Below are 16,903 nucleotides of genomic sequence, written 5' to 3' on the forward strand. Positions count from 1 at the left end.
TGTCAGGATATAAAATCAATGCACAGAAATCAGTTGCATTTCTGTCCACCAACAACAAGACTGACGAAAGAGAAATTAAGGAGTCAATCCCATTTACAATTGTACCCAAAACTATAAGATACCTAGGAATAAACCTAACCAAAGAGACTAAGAATCTATACACAGAAAATTATAAAGTACTCATGAAAGAAATTGAGGAAGACACAAAGAAATGGAAAAATGTTCCATGCTCCTGGATTGGAAGAATAAATATTGTGAAAATGTCCATGCTACCTAAAGCAATCTACACATTTAATGCAATCCCTATCAAAATACCATCCATTTTTTTCAAAGAAATGGAACAAATAATCCTAAAATTTATATGGAACCAGAAAAGACCTCGAATAGCCAAAGGAATATTGAAGAACAAAGCCAAAGTTGGTGGCATCACAATTCCGGACTTCAAGCTCTATTACAAAGCTGTCATCATCAAGACAGCATGGTACTGGCACAAAAACAGACACATATATCAGTGGAACAGAATAGAGAGCCCAGAAATCGACCCTCAACTCTATGGTCAACTCATCTTCGACAAAGCAGGAAAGAATGTCCAATGGAAAAAAGACAGCCTCTTCAATAAATGGTGCTGGGAAAATTGGACAGTCACATGCAGAAAAATGAAATTGGACCACTTCCTTACACCACACACGAAAATAGACTCCAAATGGATAAAGGACCTCAATGTGAGAAAGGAATCCATCAAAATCCTTGAGGAGAATGCAGGCAGCAACCTCTTCGACCTCAGCCGTAGCAACATCTTCCTAGGAACATCGCCAAAGGCAAGGGAAGCAAGGGCAAAAATGAACTATTGGGATTTCATCAAGATCAAAAGCTTTTGCACAGCAAAGGAAACAGTTAACAAAACCAAAAGACAACTGACAGAATGGGAGAAGATATTTGCAAATGACATATCAGATAAAGGGCTAGTATCCAAAATCTATAAGGAACTTAGCAAACTCAACACCCAAAGAACAAACAATCCAATCAAGAAATGGGCAGAGGACATGAACAGACATTTCTGCAAAGAAGACATCCAGATGGCCAACAGACACATGAAAAAGTGCTCCACGTCACTCGGCATCAGGGAAATACAAATCAAAACCACAATGAGATATCACCTCACACCAGTCAGAATGGCTAAAATTAACAAGTCAGGAAATGACAGATGCTAGAGAGGATGTGGAGAAAGGGGAACCCTCCTCCACTGTTGGTGGGAATGCAAGCTGGTGCAACCACTCTGGAAAACAGCATGGAGGTTCCTCAAAATGTTGAAAATAGAACTAACCTATGACCCAGCAATTGCACTACTGGGTATTTACCCTAAAGATACAAACATAGTGATCCGAAGGGGCACGTGTACCCGAATGTTTATAGCAGCAATGTCTACAATAGCCAGACTATGGAAAGAACCTAGATGTCCATCAACAGATGAACGGTTAAAGAAGAGGTGGTATATATACACAATGGAATACTATGCAGCCATCAAAAGAAATGAAATCTTGCGATTTGCGACGACGTGGATGGAACTAGAGCGTATCATGCTTAGTGAAATAAGTCAATCGGAGAAAGACAACTATCATATGATCCCCCTGATATGAGGACATGGAGAAGCAACATGGGGGGGTAGGGGGATAGGAGAAGAATAAATGAAACAAGATGGGATTGGGAGGGAGACAAACCATAAATGACTCTTAATCTCACAAAACAAACTGGGGGTTGCTGGGGGGAGGTGGGATTGGGAGAGGGGGAGCGGGCTATGGACATTGGGGAGGGGAGGCGAGCCATAAGAGACTATGGACTCTGAAAAACAAACTGAGGGTTTTGAAGGGTCAGGGGTGGGAGGTTGGGGCAACCTGAGGGTTTTGAAGGGTCAGGGGTGGGAGGTTGGGGGAACAGGTGGTGGGTAATGGGGAGGGCACGTTTTGCATGGAGCACTGGGTGTTGTGCAAAAACAATGAATACTGTTACGCTGAAAAAATAAATAAAATGGGGGAAAAAAAGAAAAAAAAAGAAAAAAAAAAAAAAAGAGAGGCAGGGACTGGCCCAGGACAAAAGACGGGTACAGAGTCCAAGGAGCAGAGCTTCCCTCCAGTCCTAGGCAAGCCCCGACCCTCCCATGAGGTCTGCTTTGAGGGTGAGAGCCTCTCAGATCCTTGGGGAGAGCTACCCACCCCGTCCCATGTGGGGACGTGACCTCGGGCCTCCCCAGACAGGGAGAGGCGTATGCTTGAGCGTGCGCACATACACACACACACGCACACACACACAGACACACACGCACACACACACAGACACACACACACACACACACACACACACACCACTCTGCCCAGCTAGGGCTCAGAGGGGGAGACAACCTGGGAAAATGGTGGGTAACAAGGCAGATAAGAAGAAAGAGGTTGTAGACAGCTGGGCCATGGCGTCAGGGGCGTCAGGTCTCCTGGCAAGGACCGAGATCCTTAGCATGGGGAGAGCAGACAGGAAGGGCTGATGGTCAAGGGGTCCCCAAGGGGCCCAGGGGCTTTGCCAGGGCACTGGGTGAGGACAGGGTCTGGGGCCTGGTGTCCGTCACCACCCCGGACACCTCCCCTGGAAGTAGGAAGAGGTAAACCCCCCCTCCCCAGTGTGGACAGGGCTACACCGCCAAAGGCCTCCCCTTACTCTTCTACCAATGGGGCCATAGAGACGGGCTGTCCCTAGGCTCCCACAGGCTTGCCGAAGAGCCGGTGGGCCTTGAATCTCTCTCCCTGACCCACTGTGCTCCCAGTCTTGGGAACAGGATTTGGACACCCTCGAGGTCCTTCTGAGCAGAGGACAGCCTGCAGGCTTGGGGGGCTGATCGTGGGCTTGCAGAATGTGGCAGAGCCCTAGAGCCCTGGTCTAGGGACCAAGGTCGGGACCCTCCTTGTTGCAGCCTCAGGGGCCCCATGTGCAAGAGGTTCCAGAGTCAGTGCTCTGCTCAGGGGGACAGGCCTTAGCAAGGAACCAAGCACCAGCCCAGGGAAGGGAAACAGGGACAAGGGAGACTTCTGAGGTTTCTCCCATCACCCCTGGAGCCCACAGATCCTGCTCCTGTGAGACACACAAAACCAGAGACAGAGACAGACCCGGAGACAAAATCAAAGACAGAGACAGACACCGAACACAGGAGAGAGGGAACCAGGAGAAGTCACAGACTTTCCTCCATCGGCTGGGAAATCACCGCCAAACACTTTGTCCCCTTCTCAGGCCCACGGGCCATCCACCCTGGCAGGACAGATTCGGGAATGCCCAGGAACCACGGTGGGGGCTGTCCGGCACATGGGCGCAGACGAGGCCCTTGGACCTCAACCTAATGGGAGCCCCTGGAGGTCTGTGTCACCACGGTCAGACTCCATGAACTGCCACCTTGCCATGGCTGATGGGACCCAGGCAGGAGGAGGGTGGCTTTGCCTGGATGCCAGAGCAGATACAGGCCACTCTGGGCTGTGCTCCATGCCCCCGCCCAGCCCCTGGCTCGCCCGTGCATCGCCAAGTGTGTGCACCAGCCTCCCGGGAGAGCGGGTATGGAACGTATGGAGAGGTCCCACCCCTGATGGCATCCCCAGAAGTGGAAGCCAGAACACCCCCAGTGTGCACACAGGGAGACTGGGGAGGCCCTGGGAGCCACAGGGTGTGTCCGCGGTCCCAGTACTGGGCAGGAGCAGGAGCAGAAGCCCAGTCTGAACCCAGCTCTGGGTGCTCACAGCGGGGACCACAGCTGCACCCAGGCCTCCCAGGGGCTGTGGGTAGGCTGTGTGGGGGTCACTGTAGAGACAGGGTATGGGGTGGGGGGTGAGCCTGGAGCAGCTGGGGGAGGGGCGCCCTCAGGGATCTCCGGGGTGAGGAGGAAGTCCCATAAGGAGCCCCCAGGCAGCGGTGACCTCACTTCCCTGACGACACAGCCCAACGGAATTGGAACCCACGTATCCAGGCACCCACGTTCCGGAGACAACCCCCTGCCCAGCTCATTTCTGCGGAGATCCCGACAGAAGCGACATGTTCCTCTGTTGCATACCCAAGTCCAGAGGAGGCGAGCAGACGAGAGCTCGCCCGCCAAGCACATCCCCTCACTGCGGAGGGCCTGGCAGGGCTCCCCGACGCCTCTGGCCCTTTGGCAAGAAGAATCGAAAGGTGACCCCGGGAAGCTCCGAGTCAGACAGCCCCACACCTTCCGATCGACCCGTGTCGCCCCAGGCCTCCTCCCCGTGTGTGTGTGTGTGTGTGTGTGTGTGTGTGTGTGTGTGTGTGCGTGTGTGCGCGCGTGTGTGTGTGAAGAGAGCTCATCAGGGGTGGACACGCCCCGAGCAGGAGCAGGCTGATGAGGGGTCAGATGCCTGGTGGGCAGGTCATGTTCACACCCCAGGTTCAGGCTGGCTACGTGGGATGGGGTGTGGGGGCTGCGTCCTTCTGCCCGGGGTTTATCCTGAGACCCTGCAGGGACGGGTCCCTGACACAGGTGCGGGGCTGTGCACGTGCAGGTCTGCGTGTGATCCGGGAGAAGCCGGGGGACTGGGCAGGAGGATGGTGGGTATGGCCGGGCAGGGCTCTGAGGCCTCTTGCACGCTCCCCGTCTCTGCCTTGGCAGGCAAGGGATGAAATAGGAAGGAGGCGGGAAGACACGCACTCCTCCCTGACCCTGGAGTCCCCGGTCCTGGGAAGGCCTCCGGTCCCTCCCAGACCACGGTCCCCGCTACTCCATTGGACTGCGGTCCTGGACACGGAGCCCACGGAGGCCAAGGCCGAGGGTGAGAAGGCTGGGATGGGGTGCCTGTGGCTGTGTGGGGAGGGGTCGGTGATGGGCCCCACAGGGAGAAGCCCCCACAGGCTGGCGTGGGGCCGGGAGCCACGACCTGGCTCAGAGCACCCAGGGGGCGGCCTGCCATCGGGGAGACGTCCCGGGGAGGGTTCCTTCGTGGCTGCGGCTTCTCCGGGAGACCCTGGGCTGCGCTCGGTCTCTGCCAAGCCCCAGGGAGAGGCAGGCCCGCGGGTGACCTTCTCTCCTCTCACAGCTACTCAGGCGGAGAAGCTAGACCCACTCCCAACCTCAGCAGCTCCGGAGGGGGACATGGTGATGAGAGAGACTTCGGCGGGAGACCGGGAGCCGACAGGGCACCGGCCGCCTGCCCACGGAGGTGCTGATGCTGTGCAGGGAGGGCCGGCTCCTGCGCCTGCCCCCAGCCCTGCTCCTGCCGCTCCCCCTGCCCCTGCCCCTACCAGAGCTACCCCCACGTCCCCTGCCCCTGCCTGTGCTCCTGTTCTCGCCCCTGACCCAGATCCTCCCTTAGTCCCACCGCTTCCCCGGGCCTTCACAGGGCCCCTGTTCCTGCCCCAGACCCAGCTCCTGCCCTTGACCCTGCACAGGCCATCGCCCGTGCACTTGCCCCAGTTCCTCTTCCTGCTCCTGTCCCTTCCCCTGCCCCTGCCCCTGTCCCTTCTCCTTTCCCTGCCAGGGCCACTGCCCCTGCTCCTGCCCAAGACCCAGGTCCTACCCCTGTTCTTGCCCCTGCCTCTGACCCTGCCAGGACAGCCTTCCCTTCCCCTGCCTGTGCCCCTGTTCCCACCCCAGACCCAGAAACTGACCCTGCTTCTTCCCATTCAACTGCCCCCTTCCTGTCCCCTGGCCCTGCCAGATCTACTGCCCCTTCCCCTTCCCCTACCTATGCCCCTGTTCCCGCCCCAGACCCAGCCCCTAGCCCTTGCTCCTACTCCTTTCCCTGCCCTTGCCTGTGCTCCTGTTCTTGCCCCTAACCCAGCTCCTCCCTCGGTCCCACCGCTTCCCCGGGCCCTCATGGGGCCCCTGTTCCTGCCCCAGACCCAGCTCCTGCCCTTGCCCCTGTCCCTTCTCCTTTCCCTGCCAGGGCCACTGCCCCTGCCCCTGCCCCAGACCCAGGTCCTCCATCTGTTCTGGCCTCTGCCCCTTCCCCGGCTCCTGCCAGGATGGCCTCCCCTTCGCCTGCCTGCGCCTCTGTTCCCACCCCATACCCAGACCCTGCCCCTGCTTCTTCCCCTTCAACTGCCCCCGGCCCTTCCCCTGGCCCTGCCAGGACCACTGCGCCTTCCCCTGCCCCTACCTATGCCCCTGATCCCGCCCCAGCCCCTGCCCCTAGCCCTTGCTCCTGCTCCTTTCCCTGCCCTTGCCTGGGCTCCTGTTCTTGCCTCGGACCCAGCCCCTGCTCTGGATCCTGCGCTGGCCACGACCGCTGACCCTGCCCCCGCCCCGGTCCCAACGCCTGCCCTGGCACCTGCTCCTGCGGGGCTCCCAGACCCGCATCCAGAGCCCACAACTCTGCGGGGAGATCTCCCCGTAAAATTACCCTCCGTTCCGTCCCCTGACCCCGACATCCCCGCAGAATGTTTCCTCCCCTCCCCCTGTGTTCTTCCTCTCCTCTATGGAGTCACCGCCCTAGTCGCCTTCCATCTCCTCTATGCTCTGTATTATTTATTTTAAATAAAAGTTCTTGTTTTCCCTTGAACACGTCATGAGCATGAAGGACATTCCCAACGCTGCGCCACCACACCCCAGAACGTCGCTGCAGGATAGCTCCTTCCCCAAAGGAGACCCTGAGCCCAAGCCCTCCCTGCCCATGGCTCCCCCAGCCTGGCCCTCGCAGCCCCTGAGTTGCTTTCTCTTTCTGTTCCTGCACGTGTTCTGGAGGTTTCTGGAAGTGGAATCCCTCAACGGGTGCCTTTCAAAGGGCATTCGTTTGGTTTTGTTCCCTGTTGGACATAGAATTGCCCTTATTTGATGTCGACGCGCAGAATGGATTACAGAGGCGATGTCATGCTAGGCACCCCTTCAGGAATTCTGGGCACAATCTTGGGGCCAAGGACCCTGTTCCTGCTGGGACACCCCAGTCGGTCCCCAGACAGGACACGGCTGTTCCCTCCCGTGGCCCACACAGAAACCAGGGAAATGCAGAAAGCCGGAAGGCACACCGCAGAGGGCAGACGCATTGCTCCCCACCCTAGGCCAGAGAAAGGTTTCCCATGGGTCTGCTCCAGTCCATGCTCCAAGTCACTGGGTCCCACAGGGACAGAGACAGGGACAGAGACCAAACACGTGCAAGTTTGAGGGGGAGGCTGGGCACACGGGGAGTATGTGTCAGGAGATGCAGGAGCTCCTGAGCAAGGACTCGGGCAAAGGAAACCCTGGGGAGCCAGCGCTGGTCACCCTCACACCGGCAGGGGTCCGGTCTGGGGACCAGCAGCCCTGGGGAGAACGTGAGGAAGCAGAGGTCCAAGGCAGGTCCCCTGGAGAGAAGGGGGACAGGCACCCCTGTCTGGGACCACCGTGAGCCGCACCCGTCCCAGGCCACAGGTGCACCGTTCACCTAGCAGGGCTCAGCCCGGACTCACCCCCAGAAACTCTGGCTCGGTCGTTCACAGACATGTTTTCAGGAGCAGCTGGCACAGCGGTGGTGGAAAGAGCAGGGACTGGAACCGTGTTCATGCCCAAGGAGATGGATGGAATCCTCCTCCCAGTCCTCATGACAGAATGTCCCGTGGCTACTTTCTCAGTGTCGTCTGGGGCGCAGGATCGTGGCAGCCCCTCCTGAGACCCCACGCCTGCCACGCTGCTCCTGGAGACATTCAGAATTGTTTAAGGAGGAGGTGGAGAGGATCCGGGATGACAGAGGGCCGAGGAGAAGGAAGGTCAGCACTGGGCGGACAGATGGACCAGCCCCGAGCCATGATCCAGGGCCTGGGTTGTGATTTCCTCGGACTTCACCCAAAATAATGGCCCCTGATGTGTGGACTGGCTTCTGCAGTTTCACTCCTTCCCTCCCTCCCTCATTTATTCACTCCATCACTCATTCCCCCCTCTCCTTCCCCTCCACCCCTCCCTTCCATCCCGGACTCCATTCTCCTTCCTCCCTGCCTCCCTCTCTGCCTCTCTCCCTCCCCACTCATCCTCCTCCTTCCCTCTCTCTCATACTCCCCCCTCCCTGCAATCCTCCCTCCCTCTCTTTCCCTCATTGTCATCCTCTCTCATGCCCTCCCTCATTCAGCAGAGAATCTGGGGTCCCTGCTCTGTACTGAGCACTGGGGCTTCATCATTGAGCTCCCCTCAACCCATGTGGTCACATCCACTGTGGGAGGTGACAGGGGGTAGTCCTCAGGGCTCGTAGTGGTGATGAGCACCAGGAATCTGCTCCTGAAAACAGAGGCCCATTTCACAAAGAAAAGAAAGGAAACACACATGCTTAGCATTTCCTCAAGAAAAATCTTGTCCTGAAAAATGATGAAAAGTAAATATATCCTAGACTTCATGCAATGTGACTTCTAATGGCCCATACACACTGATTCCTAGAAGCAACAAACAGTAAATCATTCAATTTTGACTGAGGGTTTGTGACACAACTTTTCTGACCAAATGAGAGCATTTCAGCCAACATCTCCAGGGCCTCTGAGGTTACCCAAAGGTCTCTGTGATCCTCTGACTCTTCCATCAACCTCCTGGGGAAGCTCAGCCATGTTGCCTTCCTTGTGTCCTGCCTGTTCTGGGACACTTCTATGGACCCCCACCCCCTGCCAGGGCCTCCCCCACCAGGGCTTCCCATGTCCTGTGGACTGGTGTCCAGATCCTGTGCTGAGCACTTGAGCCCGGTGCTTTGCACAAGGCCTATATGCTCCCTCTGGGGTCACTTGGCATCTCCCATGTAGTGGCCTACATCTTCCTGCACTGGGTCTCCTCTGACGAGTCTGTGAGGCCAGCCTGTGCCCATGGGCATGGAAGCATGAGTCCAGAAGGTCCAGATGATCTGCTCCCAATCCCAGCCTGTGGAGCCTGGGTCAAGAGTGGTCCCCAAGCAGAATGCAAGCTGGTGTAGCCACTTTGGAGAACAGTGTGGAGATTCCTCAAGAAATTAAAAATAGAGCTTCCCTATGATCCTGCAATTGCACTGCTGGGTATTTACCCCAAAGATACAGATGTAGTGAAAAGAAGGGCCATCTGTACCCCAATGTTTATAGCAGCAATGGCCGCAGTCGCCAAACTGTGGAAAGAACCAAGATGCCCTTCAATGGACGAATGGATAAGGAAGATGTGGTCCATATACACAATGGAGTATTATGCCTCCATCAGAAAGAATGAATACCCGACTTTTTAGCAACATGGACGGGATTGGAAGAGATTATGCTGAGCGAAATAAGTCAAGCAGAGAGAATCAAGTATCATATGGTTTCACTTATTTGTGGAGCATAACAAATAACATGGAGGACATGGGGAGATGGAGAGGTGAGGCAGTTGAGGGAAACTGGAAGGGGAGATGAACCATGAGAGACTATGGACTCTGAAAAACAACCTGAAGGTTTTGGAGGGCCAGGGGGTGGGAGGTTGGGGAACCAGGTGGTGGATAATAGGGAGGGCATGTACTGCATGGAGCACTGGGTGTGGTACAAAAACAATGAATACTGTTACGCTGAAAAGAAAGAAAGAAAGGTCCCCAAGCAGAGGACGACTTGGGTCTAAGGAGCCTGAGGGAGGACGTAGCACAGTGAGCCCACAGGAGAGTGAGCACGGTGGGGGCCTGGCGCTCAAGCCAGCTGGAAGACCACACCCCACTCACACTTGCTCTGCCCCCAGGGCTGGAGGTCATCTGGTATCTGCCCTCCCAGGCTGCAGGCCGGCAGTGACTGGCCAGGGAGGAGGCACCACTGGTACAGGAAAGAGCCCTCTGCAGAGAGGAGGGGCAGGGGCTCGCCCAGAAGCAGGTGCACTGGGGTGGGCTGAGGGGGCATCAGGAGACAGCAGTGTCTGCAGCTGGGGTCTCCACACAGACTCCCTCCTCAGGCTCGGCACAAGCTTCTCTGGACGGCCTTTGTCCCCCAAACACAAAGGCTGACTCGGGCCCTGCCCTCAAGCTCCCACTCCCAAGCCTTTGCATTCAGCTCAAGTGACAAGAAAGGGCCAATTGTTCAGGTGGTGTTGGGTGCACCGAGACGTGTGATTTTCTGGCCCACACTAACACTGCTGGCATTTTAGAGATCTCAGGGCTTTGATTCAAGAACTGAAAACGGAAAGCTTTCTGAAACGTGCCCTCAGCGGTACCCTCACTTTCTGAGCTCTTCAAAGCTGCAGATTGGTTGGGATCATCTTCAGGCTGAGAAGGAAGATGAGGGGCAGAGGGGACTGAGGAGGCTCGGCGTAGACAGGAAAGGTCTGAACCACTCCTTTTGGGGGGAAGTGGTTCAGCTCCAGGCTCATGGGGACAGACCTTGAGGCCATTATGCTACATGAAATAAGCCTGTCCCCCAAAGACTGATACTGAAGGACCCCACTTGTGAGGGACGGAGAACTGAGTCATAGAGGTGGAAGGAGCTAGTGGGTGCCAGGGCTGGGCAGGGGAAGTGGAGGGTTAGGGTTAGGGTGAGCAGAGTTCAGTTTGCGGTGAGGACAGAGTTGTGGCAGTGGATGGAGGTGGCAGGTCCAGAAGAGCAAATGTACTCATTCCCACCGAACTGACCCTGAAACGTGCTTCACGGTGTCAGTTACGTGTCTGTTACACCACACTAGGAAAGAAGTGAGGCAGGAGGTCAGGGCCATCGTGAGTCCCAGGAGGGCCCTGGAGCGGGGATCCTGTATCTTAGTTCTCACTCTCACGCTCTGCCCCTTGTCGGTGACAGCTCACAGCAGGCACTCAGTGAATGCTTGCTAAGACACAGTGCAGGCAGATGAGGGCACAAGGGCAAAACCACCGGTGGGCACGGAGGAATTCCAACAGGACCTGCATCCAGACGGAGCCGGTGCCCCCATTTTACAAACACCAGCACAGAAATAGCCATTTAAAACCAAGGCAGGAACCACATATAGCCCAGAGGGTTCCATTCTCCTGGAGGCTGAGCTATCGGCCACAGCCAAGTCCTCTGGCAGTCAGGGGACTGGGGGTCTGACAGGTGGCTTGACACACGCTTGACCCTGAAGCCCCATGGGACTGGGAGGGAAGACCCAGCCAGGGCCATTCTGGCTCCACAGCAGCTGCAGGGCCACTCCCAGCCCCACCAAGGTGTGTCTGTTCAGAACCAGGGAGGAAACCTTTTCTCTCGACTGTTCTTTTTAAAGATGATGCTCAGATTGACACAGAAAAACATGTGACATAAAACTGGAGCCATTCACAGGGCCAATGACCCAGAAGTTATCATAATGTAGTGACCACAAAGAGAGGAACTTGTGTCCCCGGGCAGGCCTCCCGTATGCAGGTGTGGCTGGGGCCCTGGACATCTGGGCCTCACAGTCTCCCTCAAGGGGACCGAAGAAGGAACCTGCTCTGACGGCTCCACTGGCCTCATCCCCTGATGGACATGGGGGCAGCCCCTCGTGTGTTCCTGGTGTCCTGGTGATTCTTGGGCACAGCCATGTATCTCAGCTTCTCCATGATGGGGGAAGGGGTGGTGGGTAGCCCAGCATGTGCGGATCCCACAGATCCTCCAGCATCCACATGTCCCCCGGGTCCTCCAGGATAGCCCAGCAGCCGCGGGTACCACAGGTTCTCCAGGGGACAGTGTAGCAGCCACGGGTCCCACAGGTCTTCCAAGGGACAGCCCAGCAGTTGTGGGTACCACAGGTTCTCCAGGGGACAGTCCAGCCACTGCAGGTCCCACAGGTCTTCTGGGGATAACATTTTGGTGAGCTTATGGTTGAGCAGATACCTGCTCAGTTGGCTCTTGTCATGCCACATGGCCTCCATCCCATTGGCCAGGTCGCCCCCCATCACATGGTGACAGGCCAAGGTCAGTCAGTGAACCTCCACCACCCATACCCCAAAAAAGCCCCCATGTAGTAAATGTTGCCCTGATCCCTGGGGATGTGGGCCTGGGACTACGGCTGGCACTCGTAGCTGAAGTCCTTGCAGGCTACCCAGTAAACTGGGGTACAAGGTGCCAAAGAGGGGGGACAGGAGGTCCACACCCATGTGGTCGCAGACCTTCAGGTCTGCACCTACACACCGAGTCGTCCACCTTGCGGAGGAAGTGCTGCTCGCAGAAGCAGCCGAGCATCACCATGTGCTGCACGGACACAACCTGCCAGTGCAGAGAACCACAGACCTCGAAGACCACCACCCTCCGGCCCTGCTGGGGTGGGGGGCGGGGAGCACAGGTCCTGGCAGCCAGCTGGTCAGTGAAGATGTAGCAGGTGACCCTGTGTCTCACCATGAGGACCACTATGTTTCAGCCCTCCTAGAGGGGCACATGGGCCTGGCAGCCGGCTGGTCCGTGCAGACATAGTAGATGACCCTGTGGCCACCATGATGGGCTTCTCCGCTGTCTGCAAGAACAGGTCCAGGAAGCCCATGTAGCTATAGGGACAGGGGACAGGGTGTGAGGAGGCTCACTGCCAGAGCTGGCAGCAGGACCCCAGAGCTGGGGGCGGTGAACATGTGCACCTTCTTGAAGGGGGCAGGCTCTGGGCTGTTTTAAGCAACAGCCACTCTCCCAGGCCTCCCTACCTCCTGCTCCCAGAGGCCTGAGGCACCTGTGGGAAACCACACTCCTGGGTGCCCACAGAACAGAGGGTCCCCATGGGAGAGGTGAGGCTGGAGAGGGGAGGCAGGAGGGGAGAAGACCACAGATAGACCCAAAGGTTATGTTCCAAAAAGATCACTCTGGCTCCTGGAGAATGGGCTCTGTGCCGGCGAGGACAGGGAGACCCTAAGCCTAAGGCAACCCTAACCCTAACCCTAATGCCCATCCTAATCACTAATATCAACCCCAATGAAATCATCACAAAATCAGCAAAATACATTCCTCTACCTTTCTTTAAATAAACGTGAGGAGCCTGATAGGAAAATTGCAAAACCAAGAGCTCACGGATACACTGTGCGCCATAAGCAAGTGTCTCTTCACAAACATCTCAAGGGTTGTTCGATAGAGTGAAACAATGTTACCCACAATGAATGTTTAAGTAAAACCGGTGGTCGTATTAAGTGCTGCAGAAAATGTTAACCAAAATCCATGTCTGTTGCGGATACAAACACTCACGAAAGCAGGAATGGGGGCAATTTTTCCGTAAATCTACGGCAAACACCACGTGCGCGTCTGAAGGCTGCCGGCTCCACTCTGCACTCCGGACCGAGGACCGGACGCCGGTGCTCAGGGAGGGACGGACACCGGGACCCCCTCGGAGGAGGCGTCTGGAGGGACGGACACCGGGACCCCCTCGGAGGAGGCGTCTGCAGGGACGGACACGGGGACCCCCTCGGAGGAGGCGTCTGCAGGGACGGACACGGGACCCCCTCGGAGGAGGCGTCTGCAGGGACGGACACGGGGACCCCCTCGGAGGAGGCGTCTGGAGGGACGGACACGGGGACCCCTCGGAGGAGGCGTCTGGAGGGACGGACACGGGGACCCCTCGGAGGAGGCGTCTGGAGGGACGGACACGGGGACCCCTCGGAGGAGGCGTCTGGAGGGACGGACACCGGGACCCCTCGGAGGAGGCGTCTGGAGCGACGGACACCGGGAACCCCTCGGAAGAGGCGTCTGCAGGGACGGACACGGGTACCCCTCGGAGGAGGCGTCTGGAGCGACGGACACGGGACCCCCTCGGAGGAGGCGTCTGGAGGGACGGACACGGGTACCCCCTCGGAGGAGGCGTCTGGAGGGACGGACACGGGGACCCCTCGGAGGAGGCGTCTGGAGGGACGGACACGGGGACCCCTCGGAGGAGGCGTCTGGAGGGACGGACACCGGGACCCCCTCGGAGGAGGCGTCTGCAGGGACGGACACGGGACCCCCTCGGAGGAGGCGTCTGGAGGGACAGACACGGGACCCCTCGGAGGAGGCGTCTGGAGGGACAGACACGGGACCCCTCGGAGGAGGCGTCTGGAGGGACGGACACGGGGACCCCTCGGAGGAGGCGTCTGGAGCGACGGACACGGGGACCCCCTCGGAGGAGGCGTCTGCAGGGACGGACATGGGACCCCCTCGGAGGAGGCGTCTGGAGGGACGGACACGGGGACCCCCTCGGAGGAGGTGTCTGGAGGGACGGACACGGGACCCCTCGGAGGAGGCGTCTGGAGGGACGGACACGGGGACCCTTCGGAGGAGGCGTCTGGAGGGACGGACACGGGGACCCCTCGGAGGAGGCGTCTGGAGGGACGGACACGGGGACCCCTCGGAGGAGGCGTCTGCAGGGACGGACACGGGGACCCCTCGGAGGAGGCGTCTGGAGGGACGGACACGGGGACCCCTCGGAGGAGGCGTCTGGAGGGACGGACACGGGGACCCCTCGGAGGAGGCGTCTGGAGCGACGGACACGGGACCCCTTCGGAGGAGGCGTCTGGAGGGACGGACACGGGGACCCCTCGGAGGAGGCGTCTGGAGGGACGGACACGGGGACCCCTCGGAGGAGGCGTCTGCAGGGACGGACACGGGGACCCCTCGGAGGAGGCGTCTGCAGGGACGGACACGGGACCCCCTCGGAGGAGGCGTCTGGAGGGACGGACACGGGGACCCCCTCGGAGGAGGCGTCTGGAGGGACGGACACGGGGACCCCTCGGAGGAGGCGTCTGGAGGGACGGACACGGGGACCCCCTCGGAGGAGGTGTCTGGAGCGACGGACACGGGGACCCCCTCGGAGGAGGCGTCTGGAGGGACGGACACGGGGACCACTCGGAGGAGGCGTCTGGAGGGACGGACACGGGGACCCCTCGGAGGAGGCGTCTGGAGGGACGGACACGGGGACCCCCTCGGAGGAGGCGTCTGGAGGGACGGACACGGGGACCCCTCGGAGGAGGCGTCTGGGACACACAGTCGGATGCGGCTGCGGCCGAGGCAGGGGACAGGGAGTCGGTGTCTCGTGCACACGGTCCCCTCGGGCAGGAGGAGAACGTTCTGGACAATGACGTGCGGCGCGTGACCTCGGCCGAGGCTGCGGACCTGCCACCTGCCCTGTCCGAAGCGGTCCGTGTGGTCACGTTTGGTCGCCGTGAAAACGCGACGGAGGACGCATGTCGCCACGCGCACGGACCGAAACGGCCCCAGGGACGTGACCCTGCGCTCAGACCGGAGCCCGCTGCGCCCTCAAACCCGTCGGGTCGGGCGCACAGGGGAGTCCGGCCGCGGCTCCGGGAGGAGAAAACCCGCCGGACCGAGAAGACGCGGTCGGGGCGGCTCACGTGGCCTGCGGTCTCGGGGCCCCTGCGGGCGCCGCCAGGGTTTCCTCACCCGGGGTTCCGTGGGGGTTCCGCGGGGCAGCGCCGCTGTTCGGGGTCAAACGCCCGAGGCAGCCCCTGCGACGGCCGACGTGGTTCGGGAGCGACCGCGGGGTCTGCGCGCGGGGACGACGCGTCTCTGGGACACGGTCCGCGGATCCGAGGTCACCGCAGAGGACGCGGCGCTTCCCGACCCCCGCGGCACCAGGTCGCAGGCGCAGAGACGCCGTCGCACCCGGAGGGAGGCCGAGCCCGCCGGGTCCGGTCCCCGTGGACGGGCCACTCGCCCTCGCGGGAGCCGCGGCCGCCGGACACTCGCGGGAGGCCGGGGTCGGGCCGGGTCCGGGGCGCGGCGGACGCGGCGGGACTCGGGGTCCAGGTCCCCGCGGCGCCCGCAGCCGGTCGGAGCCGGAGGAAGCGGTCGGGCCTCGGGACAGCGGCCGGGGCGGCGGCCGGGGCGGCTCAGCGCGACAGACCCCGCGGCGGCCGCACGCCCGCTCCGCCCGGGAAGCCGCCCCGCAGCCCCGCGGAGGGAACCCGCGTCCCCGGCCCCGCCTTTGTCCGCGGACGCGCCCTCCCGGCAGCCCTCCGGGATTCGCCGCCTTGTGCGGGACCCGCCGCACGGACACAGCCGCGACCCGGGCGCACCCGAGCGGGACAGGGGGACCCGCAGCCCCGCGCGACCCCCGCGCCGCGCACAAACCCGCGGAGGCCGCACCGTCTACACTGCGCGCCCGTCCTGCTCCGGCGGCTTCTGCTCACCTGCTCCGGCGGGCCTGAGGGGCGGGACTCCTGTCAGCGCGGACGCGGCCCCACACCCTCCACGGCGGGTCCCATCAGCGTAGACGCCGCCCGCGTTCTCCACAGCGGATCCTGTCAGCGCCGACGCCGCCCGCGACCTCCACAGCGGATCCTGTCAGCGTAGACGCCGCCCGCGACCTCCACAGCGGATCCTGTCAGCGTGGACGCGGCCCCACACCCTCCACGCGGGTCCTGTCAGCGCCGACGCCGCCCGCGACCTCCACGCGGGTCCTGTCAGCGTAGACGCCGCCCGCGACCTCCACGCGGGTCCTGTCAGCGTAGACGCCGCCCGCGTTCTCCACAGCGGGTCCTGTCGGCGCGGACGCGGCCCCACACCCTCCACGCGGGTCCTGTCGGCGCGGCCGCGGCCCCACACCCTCCACGCGGGTCCTGTCGGCGTGGACGCGGCCCCACACCCTCCACGGCGGGTCCTGTCGGCGTGGACGCGGCCCCACACCCTCCACGCGGGTCCTGTCGGCGTGGACGCGGCCCCACACCCTCCACGCGGGTCCTGTCGGCGTGGACGCGGCCCCACACCCTCCACGCGGGTCCTGTCGGCGTGGACGCGGCCCCACACCCTCCACGCGGGTCCTGTCGGCGCGGACGCGGCCCCACACCCTCCACGCGGGTCCTGTCAGCGCATGCGCCCGCAGCCTCCACGCGGGTCCTGTCAGCGCATGCGCCCGCAGCCTCCACGCGGGTCCTGTCGGCGCACGCGCCCGCAGCCTCCGGAAGTCTCCCCCGCGGGTCCGACGAGGCCGACCGGTCCCAGCTGCGGCTGCGCGGCCAGGCTCCGGCAGAGCTGGGGTCCGGCGCCCTCTGCAGGCGGTGGCGGGCAGTGCAGGGCCGCGGAGCTCCCGCTTCCAAGGAAGCACCTGCTCCCTCCGGGTCCC

General features: G+C 60.6%; 1 protein-coding gene across 1 annotated transcript in view; it reads right to left on the reverse strand.

Moving 5' to 3' along the window:
• Positions 1–11,771, reverse strand: part of LOC123935977 (voltage-dependent N-type calcium channel subunit alpha-1B-like) — a 122,353-nt gene extending 110,582 nt beyond the window's left edge. The window contains 1 exon segment of the mRNA XM_045996803.1: positions 11,481–11,771. Coding sequence (XP_045852759.1) covers positions 11,481–11,771 — 291 coding nt within the window.
• Positions 11,772–16,903: the final 5,132 nt, after the last annotated feature.

This window comes from Meles meles, unplaced genomic scaffold (assembly GCF_922984935.1).
Source record: "Meles meles unplaced genomic scaffold, mMelMel3.1 paternal haplotype, whole genome shotgun sequence".
Classification (NCBI taxonomy): Eukaryota; Metazoa; Chordata; class Mammalia; order Carnivora; family Mustelidae; genus Meles; species Meles meles.